We start from the raw sequence: 22,086 nt of genomic DNA, 5'->3' as shown, positions 1-22,086 counted from the left end.
CATATGTTGCCAAAATCAATTTTCCCCAAGAAACGAGGTAAATGTGGGTTGGCAGGACCTAATTACTGCAGTCAGTATTTGGCCAGGACACCAGGATTTAACACCTCTTGAGAAAGTTGCCCTGGTATTTTTAATGGCCACAAATTGTCAGTGTGCTGTTCTTAACCTCTCAACAAAAAGACAGTATCTTCAGCAGCACAGTAGCCTCTAATGTGGGGGCACTGGCTCTATACTGAATCAGAACTATCCACTGAATCATCATTATCTCTTTCCGAGTTATTCTGGGAGGTCTGCTTAATTTATTAGATGTAATGAAATCACAACCCAGATGATACGGCTGTGGAGCTTTAGGAATAAATGTTTAGAGTTTATTTTTGCAGACTTCACGAAGTATGACGTGTCTGAACAGTTTGTCGGCAAGTAATGAGCTTGATCAGTTTGCACAGGGCATTTGAGGTGACCAATGTACAGATCCAAGATTTTGCCATATGTGGAGTCAAGCTTGTTTGAGGAAAATCCAGCTGAGTAATAATATCCCTGTATTTTAAAAGTAACACCTAATCCCTCAAGTGGCATTCCTGCATTTTAAGCAATCAGTATATGCAATTCTGAAATTCAAATATGGTTTGTTGGGCTTTCTTGGTAAAACGATGCTTTATGTTCCCTGTAAGGAAGGGGCTTCTGAAAAGCTTCCAAACAAGCAACAAACCTACAAAAAAACTGTCAAGTGAAACTCCAAATTCTATCAGTTTAGAAACATTTTCAGTGCATTACTTTGTATGGATCTATTCTTACTAGGTTTCCACAATTATGTGCAAGAAAGAACCAGACAAATCCTCATGATAAAGTTAATATTTTCAAAAACTAGAGAAATCCAAACTTAGGCACCCAATGGTGGGATTTTTAAAAGCTCCTAAGTGACTCAGAGGCTGTGGTCCCGCTGGATTTTTAGGTTCCAATTTTTGAAAATGTGCATAATTGAAGCACTTTCGAATGCAAACATTGATTAATGAAAGTATAGACACTATTTCTATTATAGGCTGTTCGATGTTACAGTTAAGGTTGCCTAAAATTACCCATTATAAAGCCCCTCTTTTCATGTGCTTATAACTTTGCCAAACTAACTGTTGAGGGGGGAAATTTTCCATACTGAAATTTGGAAAGTTTCAGTAAATATGGGTTAGCTCCTTCCAAGAGTGAGGTTCCGGAAAAATAGGTAATTTTGCCAATGTTAACAATTTTTTTGACCATTTCTTTGAACAGCCCTAGCATCTTCACAGTTTTTAGTAGAAACTTGTTATTTTGCAGGAGAGAAGTTCTGAGTGGTGTTTTATCTGTTCAGATAAAAATTCCACATATCTTTGGCTGAGTTCTAAGACCTGGAAAATCACCACTTCCACATTTTTAGTAGAATGTCTTCAAGACTTGTCCTTTCAGTCTGTGAACATTCTATTGGTGCTGTGTATGCTCCCAAGTGTCAGAGATCTGCATCAACCTGCACAGACCACCTTAATCCTGTCTTTCCCTGACTTCTAAGTTTTTATCTTTGCAATCTCAAAGTATTTTTCATGGAGTTTTTTGTATGAAATATATATAAACTTTAAAAGGCCAGCCTGGCTTTCTGAAGGAAAACTTTGGCCCATTCAGAATTTCATCAGATCAAGTCTGTATTTGCACCTTGTAAATAATGATATTAACAACTATACAGGGTATATGCAAGAACATTTTCATTTGATGTGTAGTATGGTGGACTGCTTCTGAGCTATACCTAGTCTCCTATGAAGTGTAAAAACAATGCGCAATACGGTGATAGTTTGACTTTTTGAGATGGGGAAATATAAAGGTAAAAGCCTGAGAAATGAATACGGGTCACCTTATAAATATATGTTTAAATTACTTACGTGTTATAATGTAATCCTGTGTAAGAGTCTCTGCCTGTCTGGCTTTTCGTTTTGTTTTAACTACACATAATTTTGCTCCCCTAGGATAAAAAATAAAGTGGCTTAATTTATTTCATTATAATAGAAGTAGAAAGTGTTTGTTCAAGATAAAATTCCTGCCAGGTTGAATAGTACTTTTACAAATGTATGACTACATTTGTGTGTATGCATGTAAGAGAGGCTCGAGAGGTTGATTAAATTGTTATAATGTGGCTTAAAGTCAGAGGTGGAAATTAATGTGATAGTTTCATCTTATACTTTGCTTGTCCACAGCCCACAGACAAGAGTGCACCTCTTCCATTCAGACTTCAGGGTTGGAATCCTCCTGCATTTTACATGACTTCCTAGTTACATTAAGACAGCTCTGCACCGTGAGCATCTTTTGAATTTAGAGGCAAGGTTCCTCCATTACAGGATGTCTCCCATGCATGTAGAGAAGAGAAAGCACAAGAATTTGTTTATGTAGGAGCAGGAACCCAGGCTCTGACGTAAAATCACTACAAAGCCCTCAAAAATATACACAGAAAGAAAAAATTAAACTTGGGTCCCAGAAATCTTGGGAACCTGAGCTTGTCCCCACAATCAAGCATTCAGGTTACAATCAGCATCCGATATAAACTAAACTTGAAATTTAGAGTATAATACTCGTTTGGCTGCTAGAGAGAGAAGCATCTGAGCATGCAAATGAACAAATCTTTATACGTACAGGAGGGAAAGGATAATCAGAAAATCAATTGCGCTCTCTGAAATTCAAACTAAGAGTTGGACTCCTAAACAAAATGCTATTTCAGAAAAACAAGTATGACTACATTAAACAGTCTTTTTACAAACACCACTTCAACAGTCTTTGGGGACTGTGAGGGATATGCTAGCTGGGCATTCCTAATGCAGTTTCCACATAGTACACTGATGGAACCTCATGGAAAGTATTCAAAACCTCAGATAAAGTTCCAAATTTTAATATCCAAGTATACAGTGGAATCAGAGGCTCAATGGAAAATGCACTGCTTCTGAAAATCATAAGCTACTATTTTTGACTCACTGCCTCACAAATGATCATAAACTAATTTCCTCACCTTTTAATATGGTCAGTCTCAGGTTGAGAAAAAAAACATGGTTTTAATGATAATAATGTAATTATTAAATACCTCTGGCTTTTGATTGGATCATAGTATACTTTAGCCAATCCATTTCCTGTACCAACCATGATCTGGTTTAGCTTGGGATGCCAAAGACAACGCACAACACTCTGAAATAAAATTACATATTGATATTGGATCAGTGTTTTTGTGTCTCAAACCATTTAGCTCTTGAAATTAGATATAGCATACAACTTTGCGAGGGTTTTTTAAAGTAATTAATTAAGCCCTTGTCCTGAGTCTTACTTCATATAGGCTTTCTTCCATATAGAACTAAAACTTTCACACGCAATGCTGCTCTCTCACTCATTGACTCTGCAACAACTTAAAAACAGTCAGTTTTCATTCTGATTTCTTCTTTCCCCAGGATGTCCTAAAGAACTAATCCAATTTCAGTCTCTGCCTATAGTGAATGCCTCAGCCTATACTCCTGGGATGATACCTCCCACCCCTATTTTGATCAGTACACAAACTGATTTTAGACTGTCAGCGCCTTAGTAGCTTGTTGTTTTACACACACAACATATTCATCCATATGACATATCACCAGGTATGCTCTAGTTCTAACAGAAATTAATTCAGGGAAGTCCTATGGCCTGTGTTATACAGGAGATCAGAATAAATAATCACAACAGTTCCTTTCGGCTTTATAATCTATGAAACTATGAAAACTAGATTTCAGTTTGAATTACAAAACCAAGATGAAAAATCTCTTTGAAAGGTCAAGATGATTGACTGAGGAGGTAAATAAAGCAAAGACCACTATTTACTATGAGGGACAACAAATCTTAATGTTCACCTAAACAACAGACTTTATGTATTTAGATAATTGGAGAGTGCTTGTTGTTTGAAAGATAACTACCTTATAAAGGGATAAATAAACGCTAAGACTGAGGGTTATAGTGTTGACAGGACTTGTATTAACTATCTAATAAATGTATCTAGAGCTAAAAGGATTCATGCTCATGTTATTATTTCACTGAAATGTGCTCAATCATCTTTCATAACCTCCTTCCCAAGCCTACTGTTCCACCTTGCCCAAGAGAACCTTTCAACCTGGACTAATAATTTGTTTATTAAATTATATTTATATATCTATTGAGATGGGGCGTGAGAAAGAGTGCTTTTGTATAAAATATCTTATACAAGCCACAGAACAGGTGTTCACTTTAGTTTTAACAAGAGAAGTATAACAATTTAAATTATAATAGGGAGTGTAAATGAAATAGAATACTGTAACTTGGGAGACTGGAGACATTTTAGGGAGTTACTATATTACTTCTGTGACCTTTAAGTGAATGGCTATATATTCCCCCATTGCCAATTTTCAAGCCTTCCACCACCCCCAATACTTCCCTGTCCCAATCCCAATTTTCCTTCCCATACCTGGCCTAGCCCTAATATAATTTCGTTTGGATGTTAAATATGAGCCACGTGCTAATATGCTAGTGGAATGCCTGATCCTGAAAAACCATAAATCTGTTAAGCCCTAATCAGTTGGACTTTCTTTTGGCTATAAGATAAATACAGGCTTTTCTCAATTATTTATTGAGAAACAGGTTTCACAGTGCCAAGCCTGAATGAAGTGGCAGTTAATAGAGCCTGAAACATCCCTAATATAAATCTCATCCCACACATCACACAGACACAATAGTTTAAAAAAATGACACCTCTCCAGGCTTCCAGAGGTATGCAAGGTTAAATATACAACCATATTAAAGGTCAAAGCTCATTTTATAGGTAGCAACTAGTAAGGATGTAAAGTTAAATTTCTTGAAGTTCAGCATCGCCATAATCCGTCACTTGCTATAACAAGTTACCAATGCAGTCAATGTAGGCCTGTTAATAAGCTGTTTATTTAAAAAAAACCACAATTCTTATTTGTTGCAATATCAGTTATTACTCAAATGCTACAGTAATTCTAAAACACACACAGGCTAATAGCAGAATTCAAGGTTAAAGGTAAGTGGCCTTTTCGTTTATTAATATTTATTGCATGTGTTTAGCCAGCCTTTAAAAACTTTGTAGTTAATGCAGTTCACCACTTTCTTCTGTCAAGTAAATGTATTTTATAGCATGGTACTGGATACCAGCCAACAAAAACAAATCTTGAGACATTGTGGCTCACGCACTGATGGGAATTGCTACAATACTAGTTTGTCAAACATGCACAGCACACTTAAAAACACTGTGGCACGTGTTTCAGAGCAGGCAGAAGAAACTGCCATAAAACACAGCATTATAAATCTTCTGAAACAGTAAAATGTCTCCAGAATGTAATTTATTCAAAACTGAGCGGATACAAGCTCTGAACAGTCAAGTAACTTTACTATATCACTGGTGTATAAATCTACTTTACAACACGGACAAAGAATACTCATGTTGATTTTTAGGATCATACCAGAAGTATACACTACCCTGAAAGACTAAAATACTGAATCCTAGGGACTAAATCTTTATAAATCTTCATACAAGTAGTCCCACTGAAGTCAATTGTGCAAATACGGACTACTCAGATGACGGAACATTGCAGGCTTGGGCACTAAATATGTGAAGATAGTAGGAGAAAATCCTCACATTATAAAGAATTTAATTAGTAACCACTGCATATATCCTGACTCAGAGTTAACTTGCCTTTTACTCTTAGAATTAATTTAGAATTTTAGTAGGTAGGTGTTTAGTGAGCAACCTAAACTAAGAATATATTAAAGCACAGACACTTTAGTCCTGAAACCAAGGGACCCTGCTCCTGAAGTCACATGATGAAGTCAGAATCTCAGCTTTCATTTAAAAAAAATCCCACCCTAATTTTCTAGCCCTCATGCCTGCAAAGAAAAGATTGAAAATGTGTATCGAGCACGAGAATGTGAGCCTGAGTCCACAGACAGCCTGAAACAATAGCTCTGAAAGGTATGCACTTCCCTATGAATCTCGATGGTGTGATAACTCTACAACCCACTGTTCTTGGGAACTCTGCCACTCCATCCCAAAAGTGTGTATGTGGCAGGAGGAGAGTACAGGAGGCCTGACCCATGCAGATACAATCCCGGCCCCAATCCACTGCCCCTGCTTCTCTGGAAGAGAATGGGGGCCATGGCACGGGGCAGGGCAAGGCTATAAGGAGCCTTTCATCATGGTGTGTGTAGGGCCCTGGTGTGCTTTAATCCAGCCCTGCCCTAAATTCCATCTAATTTTAAAATCAATGAATTTTTAAAAAAAATCCTGCTTTATTTTAACATTTAGTCTTTGCAATGGCATCAAACACGGCAGCTGGTGCTTAGTTTCAACTACACCCAAGAGACAGTTGAGTTCAGGCTGGAAGTCATAACCACAGTAATTAGCAGCAAGTTACAAGATCTCACTGCACTTAGGTGATTTTATTTCTTAGCAGAGAAGTAAAACAGGAGGCAATTAGATTGACAGTGCTTTGTAAAAACAAGCACAAAGTACTGGATTAACCACTACTAGTATGGGCTATATAGAGATTCAGATTAACAGTTTTCTAGATTCAAAGTGAAACTATGGGTACAAATACAATAATTAACAACTGAGTACAAAAATTAGTTTACAGCCAGATTTAACTGACTGTTTCTTGCTATGATTAAAATTGAATAACCTCAAAGCATCATGGATTCTGAAGTTTTACAAAGTCTCTTAAACCCATTTCCTAGCTCAGCAGTGTGAAAGTTGGTGTTGCTTTCTTTAAAGTACTCCTCTTTGCATAGTACATGAAAAGAATGCTTATTGATGACAAACAATAATCCTGAAATATACAATGCTGCTTTGTGCAGAAGTCCTTTATATAAGAAAAGGATTCCTATAATAGCGCAATCTCTGATAAATACATCTACAGGATATCACAAGCTGAAGTACTGGATACAGGCCCAAGACCCTTTGCTAATTTTTATCTAGAACACTGAGTCAAAACTACATTTAACGATCCTGAACATATCCAAACCAAATCCCAAGTCTGATCATCCCCTTTCTGCAGAGGTGGGTGGGTGGGGAGAGGTCTCAGCACCATCTGCATGCAGAGCCGTGAATGAGGGAAGAAGGAAGACATAGGGATTCATATAATCTCCCAACTCCTATCCATTCAACAAACAAGAGTAGATCCAAAACTAAAGAAACCAGATTTACAGAAGATGATGCTGTGTGTGCACTACAGCTGAAAAAACTACCAACAAAGAACAATTAGTAAGTCTGCATTAGGCTACATTAATCAAGACTGTTGCTACTGAGAAGCAGATGATTAATTATGGGGAAGCAGCAGTTTATTCAGTTAAGGCTATGATTTAATCATGGCTATTTTTAGTAAAAGTCTTGGACAGGTCATGGGCAAGAAACAAAAAAATCAGTGCCCGTGATCTGTCCATGACTTATACCATAAATACCCCTGATTGAATCTTGGGGGGGGGGCACGCCCCTACCGGGGGGAGGGGAGAGCCCACAGCACCAGCGGCCAGGGAGGGAGCCCCGATGGGGCCCTTGGCAGCAGCTGCGGGGAGGGGTGGGGCAAGAGGAGCCCTGGGGGGCCTGCAGCACCAGCTGCTGTGGGGAAGCCCCGGGGGGGGGGGGGGGGGGCGGTGGCTGCTCCAGTCGCCGCTGTGGGGGAAGCCCCAGGGGGCCAGCGGCCGCCATGGGGGAAGCCCCATAGGGCCATCGGCTGCTCTGGCCACTGCCATGGAGGAGCCCAAGGGCCAGCCGTTGCTCCCGCCGCCCCCAGGATCAGCTGCAGATGTCAGCTAGGGTCAGCCACACTGGCCGCTGCAGAAGTCATGGAGCCCTATCCATACTTAATGTGAAGGCTTACTTTCTATTATAAAACAGATTTTGCCCTCCCTCCAGTTTCTCCCCACGCATTGTAAAATCCTAAAAAAACATTTCAAATTTATGAGAGCTATTTGGCCAGCATTTTTTTTTTTTTACCAAAATTTGCGGTGATTGGGAAAATCCATTTGTAAGACACAGGGCTCAGAAAAGATAAGTATTAGTCATGTTTTGAATATTCATATAATGTTTTTCTTTTGTGGCCATGTCTTATTTAATAATTTTTGGAACTTCAAATGAACTTAATTTGAAAAGACCTTGATGAGATCTACTGCATAAATCTAATTTTCAGATTGGGAAAAATATATTTGTGGTTTTAGCCAAAGGGCATATTAGAAATGCTTAGATTAGGAATAGAAAGAGTCCTATACCTCCCTTCTAACCACTCCTTCAAAACAGCCACTACAAAAACTTAAGATAGACATATTTTTGGCTTCAATATTATCATGATTACTTTCAGGTAATAATAGATTGATTTTGGAAACGGAAGTAAATTGATTTATTTTAAATTTATAGGACGTTCAAGAGATCTTTTGCTGAAATTTACATAAAAATATTGATCTTTTGAAATAATTACTATAAACTAAAAATGGATTGATGTTTATTCCTGAAACTTTTTATGCAATTCCATATTTTGTATATTTTTGTAATACAAACTTATCTTTGAATTTTCAGATTAGCAGTTGCATTTTTTGAGTAAATTACAATAGTCACTTAAGATTTTTAATGATAGGTTCTTTCAAATTAACCTCCAGCTTTACAAAATTGTATCTGGGAATTACTTAAATAAGAGGGTGTTAATAATACTTTCCGTTTATATAGCACTTTTCATCCAGAAAGCAAAGCATTATAAAGATGGTTGACTGAGATCATCACATCACTTATCACTTAAATACAGCCATCTCTAGGAGGGAATGCAGCATCTATTCTGCTCTAGAAATATGCTGCTTCTGTGTTTGAGAGAGAAAGTGGCAAATAACTGAAACAGAGAATTTAGGCAAGCAAAAACCCTAATTACTAATTACCCTAATTAAAAACTAATTACCCAAACTGGAACTTGGCCCCTCCTGAAATAAATGAGGCAGAGAAGGCATTTCACAAGTTTAACATTAAAAGGGTGTCATGCTGAATTCTTGCACAGTGCACTGAAAATTTACTCCTATGATTAAAGTACAAGAGATCTGTAAGATCATTAAATTACAAACCCTGAAGAGACTACAGGAAAAGTCAAGGATTCAATGAATTTTACTCAATGGTTGATATATTAACCCCATGAATGAAAAAGACTCTTGATTCAGCCTGTTAGGCACTTGTGCTCCTCATTCCAACCCAAGTGCGTGAAATATTTATATCTTTGATTTTGAAAAAGGTCTTGAGTTGTGTGCTAATTATAGACCTGTCTTTAATAAACTGTGATTGTAAAGTTTTGGCTGAGGTTCTGATGAAACAATTGGAAAGCTTATTACCAAATAATATTCATGAGAGCCAGGTATGGAAGGGAAGGTTATTAGTAAATTACCTAAATAAAATTCTTCATCTATTCTGAGATTTTAAATGGTACAGAGACAGTTTAGACAGAACCAACAATTTGAAAAGGCTCAAAAGGTGGCATCTGTACGACATGAAGCATGAAGGAACAGTGCTTATTTTAGTTTTATTGTTTTTCAGTACTTCAGTACATATGGAGCGAAGCATGAATATGCACAATAAATAAATCATCCGGCACTAAAGCATTCCTACAGATTTAAAGCTATGATGCCGTTCATGTTACGTTATGTTTTTCAGAAACAAAAATATTAATTCATTGATCGATATTCACATTCTACAGTTCCCAATTATATTCAATGTCTATGTTTTTGACTTGAGGGGCTAGGGAGAAAAGCAGCAAAGCAAAATCTAGCCAAGCATATCAACAAAACACAACAAATACGATAAAAATATTTAGTAAATGAGCTCCTAATTTCTACTGTCTTATATGCAGAACTCTTAATCAAACTGCAGTTTTTATGCCTGCAAGGCTTTTCTTATTAGAAGAGTCCAATTCATTTTATTCAATCATTTAATTTACTTAACCAATTTTGAATCCTTCAGCTTTAATGTTTTATTTTTGAGACACTCTCCTCACCTTGACCTGCTCTCTTCTTTTGGACTGCTTGGCTAGGCTAACACCTGGGAAAATTAAAAATGTTCCCTTCAATTGTCATTTTCTTTATTTCTGGTTGCTGCTAAAATTCTGCCTGTGATCTGAAATTGTAGACATAATTGTAATTCCTATTTTGTTCATTCTAGTTGATATTCTGGCAAGAATCCAATGGCATTTAACTACATGCATATATCATCCTGATAACACAGAAATATTATTTAATCTAACATGTAGGTAATAATTTGTCCCAGGACAGCTGTGGGATCAAGTTATTCACTACTTGCAGAAACTCCAAAGATTTAGATATTTTTGGCCCAGATTGGGCTCTCCGTACATTTTTATTTGTATAGGTACAGCCCTTAGCACAATGGGACCACAAACCTGACTGGGACTTCTGGGTGGTACTGCAATATAAACAGTAAATAAATAAATAAAATACTACTGTCAGTAATAATAGTATACCATATTATACAAACAATATTTTAAATTATTTCCTCCCATTGAGAAGGTCAGAGTTATTTCCTCACATTGCTTTCCACTCTAATCAGCCACTGCTTCCCCTTGATCCTACATCCACCAAGAGATTTAAGTTTTGTACATAAAGTCTCATATATTTGTCTTCCAAAGATGACATTTTGTGCGAAGCCCATTTATTTTCATATGTAGCATCTTCACAAGCTTTCGATAGCAGGAGAAGGAAGGAAGTTGGCTACCACATTGAGCTATGCACTGGTGGAGTGAGTCTTCCAAATCTCCTTTTTCTTCTTCACCTTTGGCATAACCTCTTGTCCTTCAAGTATGGCTCATACAGTTGCTACAAACCTTCAAAACTTATTCTAACCAAGCCTATTGGATTTTTATGCTCAGGAGTTCACCAAACGCAGACTTCACCTCATGCCTAACCCATCAAGGAAGTAAGCAACATTTTATTATAAACCCTTTGAGAGAAAGTAAGGACAAAAAGAATCATAGAATCATAGACTTTAAGGTCAGAAGGGACCATTATGATCATCTAGTCTGACCTCCTGCACAACGCAGGCCACAGAATCTCACCCACCCACTTCTGTATCAAACCTGTGTCTGAGCCATGGAAGTCCTCAAATCATGGTTTAAAGATGTCAAGATGCAGAGAATCTTCCAGCAAATGACCCATGCCCCACACTGCAGAGGAAGGCGAAAAACCTCCAGGGCCTCTGCCAATCTGCCCTGGAGGAAAATTTCTTCCCGACCCCAAATATGGCGATCAGCTAAACCCTGAGCATGTGGGCAAGACTCAGCAGCCAGACACCCAGGAAAGAATTCTCTGTAATAACTCAGATCCCACCCCATCTAACATCCCATCACAAGCCATTGGGCATATTTACCGCTAATAGTCAAAGACCAATTAATTGCCAAAATTAGGCTATCCCATTATACCATCCCCTCCATAAACTTATCGAGCTTAGTCTTGCAGCCAGATATGTCTTTTGCCCCCACTACTCCCCTTGGAAGGCTGTTCCAGAACTTCACTCCTCTGATGGTTAGAAACCTTCGTCTAATTTCAAGTCTAAACTTCCTGATGGTCAGTTTATATCCATTTGTTCTTGTGTCCACATTGGTACGGAGCTTGAATAATTCCTCTCCCTCCCTGGTATTTATTCCTCTGATATATTTATAGAGGGCAATCATATCTCCCCTCAGCCTTCTTTTGGTTAGGCTAAACGAGCCAAGCTCTTTGAGTCTCCTTTCATAAGACAGGTTTGCCATTCCTCGGATCATCCTAGTAGTCCTTCTCTGTACCTGTTCCAGTTTGAATTCATCCTTCTTAAACATGGGAGACCAGAACTGCACACAGTATTCCAGATGAGGTCTCACCAGTGGCTTGTATAACAGTACTAACACCTCCTTATCTCTACTGGAAATACCTCGCCTGATGCATCCCAAGACCGCATTAGCTTTTTTCATGGCCATATCACATTGGCAGTTCATAGTCATCCTGTGATCAACCAATACTCTGAGGTCCTTCTCCTCCTCTGTTACTTCCAACTGATGCGTCCCCAGCTTATAACAAAAATTCTTGTTATTAATCCCTAAATGCATGACCTTGCACTTTTCACTATTAAATTTCATCCTATTACTATTACTCCAGTTTACAAGGTCATCCAGATCTTCCTGTATGATATCCCGGTCCTTCCCTGTATTGGCAATACCTCCCAGCTTCATGTCATCTGCAAACTTTATTAGTACATTCCCACTTTTTGTGCCAAGGTCAGTAATAAAAAGATTAAATAAGTTTGGTCCCAAAACTGATCCCTGAAGAACTCCACTAGTAACCTCCCTCCAGCCTGACAGTTCACCTTTCAGTACAACCCGTTGTAGTCTCCCCTTTAACCAGTTCCTTATCCAACTTTCAATTTTCATATTGACCCTCATCTTTTCCAATTTAGCTAATAATTCCCCATGTGGAACCGTATCAAATGCCTTACTGAAATCGAGGTAAATTAGATCCACTGTGTTTCCTTTGTCTAAAAAATCTGTTACCTTCTCAAAGAAGGAGATCAGGTTGGTTTGGCACAATCTACCTTTTGTAAAACCATGTTGTATTTTGTCCCAATTACCACTGACCTCAGTGTCCTTAACTACTTTCTCTTTCAAAAATTTTTCCAAGACCTTGCATACTACAGATGTCAAACTAAGAGGCCTGTAGTTGCCCGGATCACTTTTTCCCCCTTTCTTAAAGATAGGAACTATGTTAGCAATTCTCCAGTCATACGGTATAACCCCTGAGTTTACAGATTCAATAAAAATTCTTGCTAATGGGCTTGCAATTTCATGTGCCAGTTCCTTTAATATTCTTGGATGAAGATTATCTAGGTCACCCGATTTAGTCCCATTAAGCTGTTTGAGTTTGGCGTCTACCTCAGATGTGGTAATATCAACCTCCATATCCTCATTCCCATTTATCATCCTACCATTATCCCTAAACTCCTCATTAGCCTCATTAAAGACTGAGGCAAAGTATTTGTTTAGATATTGGGCCATGCCTAGATTAGCCTTAACCTCCACTCCATCCTCAGTGTTTAGCGGTCCCACTTCTTCTTTCTTGGTTTTCTTCTTATTTATATGGCTATAGAACCTTTAACTATTGGTTTTAATTCCCTTTACAAGGTCCAACTCTACATGGCTTTTGGCCTTTCTGACTTTATCCCTACATGTTCTGACCTCAATAAGGTAGCTTTCCTTGGTGATCACTCCCATCTTCCACTCCTTGTAGGCTTTTTGCTTTTTCTTAATCACCTCTCTGAGATGCTTGCTCATCCAGTTTGGTCTACAACTCCTGCCTATGAATTTTTTCCCCTTTCTTGGGATGCAGGCTTCTGATAGTTTCTGCAACTTTGACTTGAAGTAATTCCAGGCCTCCTCCACCTTTAGATCCCCAAGTTCTCAGTTCACTTCTTACAGGGGAGACTGGATTGTCATGACTATTGAGGGAATTCTGCACGAAAAATTAAAAATTCTGCGCCCAAAACCAAAAAATTCTGTGCACAATATTTTAAAATTCAGCATATTTTATTTGTCAAAATAACACAATATAATCACACCATTTTCAACTATTTGATGACAAGTATTTTGAAATAAATTGCCAAAATAATTGAAAATGGTGTGTTTATATTGTTATTGTAATCCTGAGAAATAAAATATGCAGAATTAAAAAAATTATAGGTGCAGAATTACCTCAAGGGTACCAGGGTTCTGTGTGATTAAATCTGGGTGCGGGCAGTGTGGTGCGGGGATCTGGATGCACAGGGGCTCGTGGGGGGGGATTCTGGGTGCACGGGGAGTGGGACTCTGCAGGGGAGTCCAGGTGAAGGTGGTTAGGGCTCAGCAGGGGGATGGGAGGTCTGGGTGTGGAGAGCTCAAGCGAGTGGTCTGGATGCTGGGGAAGGGGGATTCAGGATAAAGCTGGTTGGGCCTCACTGGGGTGGGGGTCCGGGTGTAGAGAGCTCCCGACGCAGGAGTAAGGCTCAGGTGTGGGGGGGCTCCCAATGTAGGAGGGGCTTAGTGGGGGGTTCCGGGTGCAGAGGAGTGAGACTCAGCAGGGGGGCCCAGATGTACAGGAGTTGGGTGGACAGGGGAAGCAGCTCCCCGTACAGTGACCCCTCCCCCTGTGGTTGAGGAACGATAGGGCCAGGAAGTGGGATGAGAGATCATTGTACAGGGAAGGAACATTGAGCTGCTCCCCCTGTCCGCCCAACCCCTGTGCATCTGCACACCCCCTCACACCCAAATCCCCCTGCCAAGCCTCCCCCCACGCACCTGAAACCCCCACCCCACTGAGCCTCACCCCCTGCACCCAGACCCCCCTTCCAAGACCTGCCACGCCCACAGTGGAGAGCTTCCTGCAGTCAGGGGAGGTTTTTGGGGTTGATCTGACCCCTGCTCCATGCAGGGAAGGTGGAGGGGGAACTCATCTCCATCGTCGTCGTCCTCTTCCCTCCCACCACCTAGCCCGGCCAGGACTAACGTCCTCGGGCAGCTGGGCATCCCTAGACCCTGCCCTTCCCCCGGGGAGGGGTGAGTGAGCACTGGTGCAGCTTCTCTGCTTCCCAAATAAACCATTTTTTGGCAGGAAAGCAAAGAGAATCCGCGGGGGAACATGTTTCAGGAGTACGTAATGCATTTGAATGTACTTGAATGGTAGCTTAAACCCTAACCACCTCTACCATCAAAGAGTGCAAGGCTGTATTTAAGATGAGTCAGTGTACCAATAAGATATAGTGAAATGGCTGACTATAGGAAGAACATAGCTCCATTCGATACATCAGATTAAAAATGGCAGCCAGCATCCCACTATTAAGGTAAACTGGAGTATGTAAGAGATGTTTCTTTTGCATTTTGTCATGTGTTGATAATGAACCACTGGAAAAAAATTGGTAATTGAGGGTTAATACTGGGAATTGAAAAGGAATAGGCAAAACACTGGATTTTCACACAGCTCTACTTATTACAGCAGCAACAGTATATTTGAGTTGTTTCCCTTCATTTAGGTTTCCTGATTATGATGCTTTAAAACATGTCTATTAAAACTTAAATGAAATAGCTATGAAATGATTTGAAAGTTATTGATGAGGTAATGTGATAGTTACACTTGGAGTCAGATGATCTGAGCCAGAGAGCTCATGTGTGGCTTCTGTGACAAAGTTCTGTCCTTGACTCCGTGGGTCCAGCGTTTCCTGACGGATTTTTGCTAGCCTCAGAGGCTCACTGTGACCCTTCACATAGCCCTTCTCTCTCTAGAGGCAAGGGTCACAGTCTACTGAGCCATTTTCATCATAAGCCAGCAAGGGAGGTGAGGAGAAACAACCCTCCCTCACACAGTCTCTGTTGTTTCCCAGTATCAGTGATTAATCAGGGAGGGGACGGGGGAGCCCGGGCCCGCCCTCTACTCCGGGCTCCAGCCCAGGGACCCTAAACTTAGCAGCTATGAAAGCTGACTTTTTGGAAATAGGGCGTGTACAATTCCCTGGGCTACTTCCCCACAGCAGCCCCCACTCAATATCTTCTTCACAATTACCTCAGGGCCTCCTTCCTTGCACCTGATATGGATTCGTACTACTTCGTTCCTCCAACAGCTCCTGACACCCAGACCACACTGACTAACTGGGAGGCTTTTAACTAGTTCCAGCCAGTCCTTGATTGGCTTCAGGTGTCCCAATCAATCTAGCTGTCTCTCCTGCCTTCTAGAAGGATCTTAATTGGCTCCAGGTGTCTTGATTAGCCTGGAGCAACTGCCATTTGGTTACCGTGGTACCAGGGATTTGTTTAGCCTGGGACTAACATACCTGTTCCTCACTACTTTAATGTAGCCATCTGGCCTTGCCCCATCACACTTCCTAATTTTTTAGGGAACAGCCTTATTCCACTATATTCCTTTAACTTGCCAATGGCCTTAAAATCTTAACTGAATGGAAAAGGGTACAAAATCAGCCTACCCTCTCCCATTTTGCTTTCAGCTAGATGCAGAGCAAAACAGGTGAAATCTTCCAATGGTCCAGCAACCAAAGAAAGTCAACCCCATTGGAGGAGAATGAGGACTTGTTGTCTAAAATGTTAAAAGCAGTCAGTGAAAACAGCAAAAAGCTAGAGGAATAACAGTTATAAAACAAACTCTGAGCAGGACCCATTTGACAGTACAACATGATGTTCGTAATTCATAGATAAAGTCTCCAAGGCTGAGCACAGGATTAGTGATTTAGGAGATAAAATTAAACAATAAAAGTATGCAACAAGTACAGCAGATAAAAATACCAACAACTTTAGAGTTTATTAAAGCTTCCTGCTAATCTTCATGGTCTCAATTTGAAAGGTCAAATATTCAGCTCCAGAGGTACTTGAAACTGACTGGGGGTAAAAAAACCACAATAATCCTGTTTCAGGTTCTGTTTTGAACCTATAAGATAAAACAGTGACAGCAGGAGTTGCTGATTAAAAATATTTTTCGTTAAAAAAAGCAAAACTTCTCTTTCAAAAGTGCCAATTGCTTTCTGCCTCAGTGGCCATGACGATATGTGCTGGGGTCTGTTTGAATTGTGTCATTTTGATTTGCTGTTCTTGGCCACCCGTACAGTGAGATAAGCGGCCTGTCAGCAGAAGAGATACTGAAATGCGTAAAAAGACATTTTGACAGTGGTAGTCAGGCTCCATAATTACAGGCCACCATAACAGCAGCCAAGTGGGCTCTCTTGACAGAGTGTTTGTCTAAACTATAATTTTTATGTCAGCACTGCTGATGGAACACCAGTCTGTCAACATCATGATAAGTATCCAGGTAGCAAATTTATTTAACGCACCTATGTAGTCTAACATAAATCATATCTTTAGATTTTCAATAAACTGTAATTTCATGGTGAAGAACTGTTTATTTTTTATTGACTTTAATGCAGTAACATCTATTGTCTTTAAAAGCATTTAAAATATAATTAAGCAATATTATTTAAGAAAGTCCCTCTTGCTGCCTATTTGCATAATTTTTTAAAGATACAATAAATTAATTAACATTAACTTTGTCTGACACAGAGATTTGGTAGTTATATGGAGTTGTATTTACATTTAAGGGGTACAGTCAAGAGTTACAATATTAATAAAATTTAAAAACGTACACCCTTACCTATGACGCTACAAATAGCTGAAGATAAAAAATTAAGTTTTGAAAAAGTTTGGTTTTACAACATCTAAATGTTGTGTCTATTGACCTAATAGTGACAATTTGTCATTACATATCTTTTGATATTTTTTTAATTAATTGCAGGGATGTTAATCTCAGTGTCCTGGACAAATTGTAACATTGGGAAATACATTCTGCTCACCTAATTTCCCCCTGAATTTAATGAGTAGAAACAATATTCACCACTTCCTGTTCCTGTCTTAAATTATTACATAGCATTGCTATGTTCTGTTAAACTGCAGACATGTTTCACCAAGAGACATTAAAATAAAAAGAATGGTACAAATTTTCTACCTTCAGTTATGCCCTATCCACTCCAGTGGCTTCAGTGGGATTGCACAGACTCAGTAGAGGGCAGAATAGCACCTCGTGTCCAAAAAAAATTCAATACAAAAAATGCTGAAAAATATGAGTAAAATTTCAACGCAACAAGTTTGGATTTTGCCACACACATTCCAATAAAAAGAATGGGAGTCAAACCAATGAAAACCCTGAGAAACACTTTGAAGTCAGGTGTTTGGGGTGAAACTTCAATGATCAAAATGTAGGAAGTTAAAAAAAAACAAAAAACTAATTCACACTTCTTGGCTTTTTAATTTTTCACAACACAATGAATTAAAGATAAGGATATCCATATTTGAATCTGGTTTGCTGGGATTTCATGGAAAATTTTCCTGAATGTAAAACCTGAAAGATAAACTGACAATTACCAGGAAATTAAAAGCAAAGCCCCATTCTTCAAGTTAAGTATATTCAAGAAGGGCCCAGTTCTGGAAAGACTGATGTATTTAGTTTTACATAGAGTTCAACTGACTTAGATGACAGGACTAAATCTTCCCAGGATTGGGCCCTTAGTTTGTATTAATAAGAGTTCATTTTGAAAGTATGTTTTAGTGGAGTCTCTCCTCTCACTTCCCCATCTCCAAAATATTACACTTTCTTAAGAACAATTTTATACCCTTAAATAATACATTTAAAACTTTGGAAATTAATGCCCAAGGCATTCAGTCAGTTCCTCAATGGCACAAAGTCCTTCATCCCTGACTCTCAACCCACCTGATTTACATGGCATATATATATATGCCACATATATATATACACACACACACACGCAAACATTAAAAACAATCTTTTTAGGACACTATAAAATTCCACTACATACCAATATATACCACAAGATTACTCATTACAAAACTGAGCAGGAGTGCACCAAACTGGCTGCTCTGGGATGCTACAATGATTGGGATTGTTCCAACTTTCATAGAGGAGAAGAATAATTCCTGGCTACCTCCAGGTCGAAAAGGTGATGTAAAGACACCTTATCACTCCTTACCGCCTGTACTGACCCAAGCTCAGAATTAGGGCATATCACATTAAAAACTTTTTTTCCGATTTTCCCAAACTTCCAAGAAACTTCCAAGTATCCTGGGCTGAGATGTGGCTGTGAAATTTCAGGGGGAATTCATTTATTTTTTGGGAAGCTGAGGGTGGACAGAAAGTCAAACTTCTAATGGGAAGCTAGCTTTAATCTTAACTGTGGAATAACTACTGGCGGTATAAAATAAAGTACAAGGTTGTAAGGTATTATTAGGGAGTAATAATTAAGGTCTGTATGCACGGAGGAGAGCAAAACTACAAAGAAATCATGGTGCAGTTATGGGAGTAAGAGAAAAAGCAGATACAGGCAGTGAATGCCCTTTTCATCCCTCCCTTAGCCCCTTTCCTCCCACTGCAAAAGCTCTGCATGGTCCATTAGCTGCATTAATTGGCATGCTCCCCTCCCCAAGAACAGCTGAAGATCTGCATTAAAAAATCATAGAAAGTTAATGCTGCTTGTGACAATATTAATTCCAACTGCACACTTTGTAATCTCCCTTTATTGGTGTCTCAGAGCACAGTGGTGAGCCGGCAGCCAATGGTAGGTTTGCCATGCTACTATGGCTAGGAAGGGGTGGTCTGCCCCGTGACTGCTTCCACAGACCAAAGGAGGGAGAGACGACATGGCTCTTACAGAACAGCTGTATTTTAATTAGCTTTCTTCCCTCCTTCCATAACAGGGGCATATGGGCCTATGACAGTTACTATTCCAAATTATATTGTATGCAAAACTGAAAAAGATCAAAAATTCATTTAAAACTGATCCATTTAAAAATATTTGCAAAACTGAAAAACAAATGACATAATTTTATTTACACAGTTCATATTAATTGCCCTTTGAAGTGGAAAAAGACATCCTCATGTATTGATATTATGCTAAAGCTCTCCCACTCCAGCCCGAAAGAGCCTGTTTACACAACAAAAACTATGCTAAAATTATACAAAGGGTCTGCCTTAAACCCCAAAAGCCAAAAAAATCTGAACTGAGGCTCCTCTGGATCCCATCCGAGAAAAGGAGCCAAGTGCAGTAAATAAAGTGGGAGATTAAGAAGCATCTAGAATGTAGTGTTCACACAATTATTAGAATCCTCAGGAGGATAAAGTAGTAAAGGAAGCAACACTAATGTTTTTGACTTTGTGAATTGTGACTTTGAAAATGTGTGGAAATGCTCAAAGGAATTTAGACTGGAAACGAGTAAGAGCAAATTACAATTTTCTATATACTAATGGAAAATAGGCTAAAAAACAGTTGCAGAGAGCAATAATTGAGGGCAGGATTCCAATTTTTAAGACACATGGGTGTGCACGCTGTATCTTGGAAATTGCAAATATTTTGATGCATGCATGTAGCATATTGTCAGATTTGAACTTAGCCACAAGTTTAACTTCCATTGACTTCAATTACAGGTAAAAGGATTGCTCTGCTGCTGGAATGTTGCCACCAAAATCACCGCCCCCTAACTATAAAGATAGATACTGATCTACTTGCTGCTTAGGAGACAGAAATCCCTCTAGTAGAACGGGACTCAAACAACAAGGAAATATCAACTTGGACCATTTGGTAAATTTCTGTCAATCAGGCCTTGATTAATTATCCTAGAGTATAAAAAGCCCTTTATTCCTTTCTTTAGCCTCATAAAGAGAGAGCACATGCCTTCAGAATGTTCTTGAACGCCTTAGTTCTGTGAAAACAAAATCAAAGTCCCTACCACATTTAACGAGTGCAACTGCTTTACTTTTGGAGATTTGGAATTAGGGCAAAAGAGGAAAACTTTTTTTTAGGATTATTGTGTCAGGACAGAAATGGGAGACAACAACTGAGGAACGTCTGTGAGAGCTGGACAAGACAAGACTTATTTTTCTACAGCTGAGAGAGCGATTATTGCCAACAGAGGAAGAATCTAATCTAGAACATCTAGCGAAGACTATTCTTTGGCTGACCATCCTTTTTAGCTGTGCACAAATTGGATGCTTAATATGAGTAATAGTCACAAGATAAAGCCCTCACCATTTCTTAGTGATGGGGCAGTGTGTGTACAAAGGGCCCAATTTTGCAGATGTTGGACCAGAGCTGGATTGTAACATAGTGCACAAGCCACTTAGTCTATGTGTGGGTGGGGGAACTAAGGGTTCTGAACAGGAGGTATGGATGCCTGCGGTGAGGGGATGTTCTGCCAGTATCCTGAAATGCAGGCATATGAACCATGTATATTTACAAATGCTTAGTTCTAATTCAGCAAGGTTCAATAAGCTTTACCCCTAGAAAGTCCCAGTCTCTTTGTGGTGGCATGACGCTCAGGAATAGGAGCAGCAGACAGTCCTAGAAAGTATCTTAGGGCTCGTACACACTACCACTTACATTGGTGTAACTTATGTCGCTCAGGGGTTTGAATAAGCCACCTCCCTGAGTGATGTAAGTTACGCCGACCTAAGTGTCGGTGTGGACAGTGCTATGTCAGCAGGAGAGCTTTTCCTGCTGACATGGAGGTGGTTTTATTATGCTGGCGAGAGAGCTCTTTCCCATCGGCATAGGGTGTCTTCACCAAATGCACTACAGTGGCGCACCTGTATTGGTGCAGCTGCGCCACTATAGCACTTCTAGTGCAGACTAGCCCTTAAAAAAACTTGTAGGTGCATGAAAACTAAATTAATGTGTCAGAACAGTAGAGGCTAACACACTGCTAGTCCATTAGTAAAACCAAAAGGTTTCATTCCAGCAGCTTTGAAGCAATAATGCACTTTCCCATGAAAACTTAAAAGAAGAGGTGAAAAAAGGTTTGCTTGGTATGATGGAAAGGAATGTCAGACACTACTTTGGTCAGACATTCCCATTCAATTTATTCCCATTACCCACCAGGTTCATTTACAGGCCAAATGCACTGGCTATTTATCAAGGTTTAAGATTAAGTTTACTGCCCATTAGCATTTTTGAATTATCTATATTGTTGGAACGCCATAAAAACATGGAAGCAATACAAAACAGCTATAAAAACTGTATTATCTGCATAGTTTAAACTTTCTACACAGTAGTGTTCTTTGTTATTTTTTTCTTCCCAATACATATACTGTACCACCAGAGCTGGTTTATAATTACCCTTAATAAGTCCTATTATTTTAACTTCATTGTTGAAATAAAGGGCTAACGATGCAATTTTTCTCAACAATTTGGACTAAATCCTGCTTCAAGTCACTGAGACTACTTGCATGAGCCCGGTGAACAGATTCAGTCCTTTGTCACCAACTGATATACATTTGTGTACTCACACTCTCTCTTTTAACAGGCGCGCGCACACACACACACACACACACACACACACAGTTTGTAAATCCAATTACATATGCACTAATAAACACAAAATATACACACTGTAAATTACACATTTAAACTAGGGCTGTCAATTAATCGCAGTTAACTTGCATGATTAAAAACTCAAAAAATTAATAGCAGTTTTA

The 22,086-nt window shown here is 39.3% G+C and overlaps 1 protein-coding gene across 1 annotated transcript in view; it reads right to left on the bottom strand.

Annotated features, from left to right (window-relative positions):
* The window catches only part of WDR70 (WD repeat domain 70), a 263,694-nt gene that overhangs the window by 13,664 nt on the left and 227,944 nt on the right, over positions 1-22,086 (bottom strand). Inside the window, exons 14-15 of the mRNA XM_065406340.1 lie at positions 3,089-3,189; positions 1,902-1,981 (exon numbers count right to left, since the gene is read on the bottom strand). Coding sequence (XP_065262412.1) covers positions 1,902-1,981; positions 3,089-3,189 — 181 coding nt within the window. The remainder of the gene's footprint in view (positions 1-1,901; positions 1,982-3,088; positions 3,190-22,086) is intronic.

Source organism: Emys orbicularis, chromosome 6, assembly GCF_028017835.1.
Source record: "Emys orbicularis isolate rEmyOrb1 chromosome 6, rEmyOrb1.hap1, whole genome shotgun sequence".
Taxonomy (NCBI): Eukaryota; Metazoa; Chordata; order Testudines; family Emydidae; genus Emys; species Emys orbicularis.
Note: the sequence above shows the minus strand (reverse complement) of the source record. Positions and strands in the feature narration are given on the sequence as shown.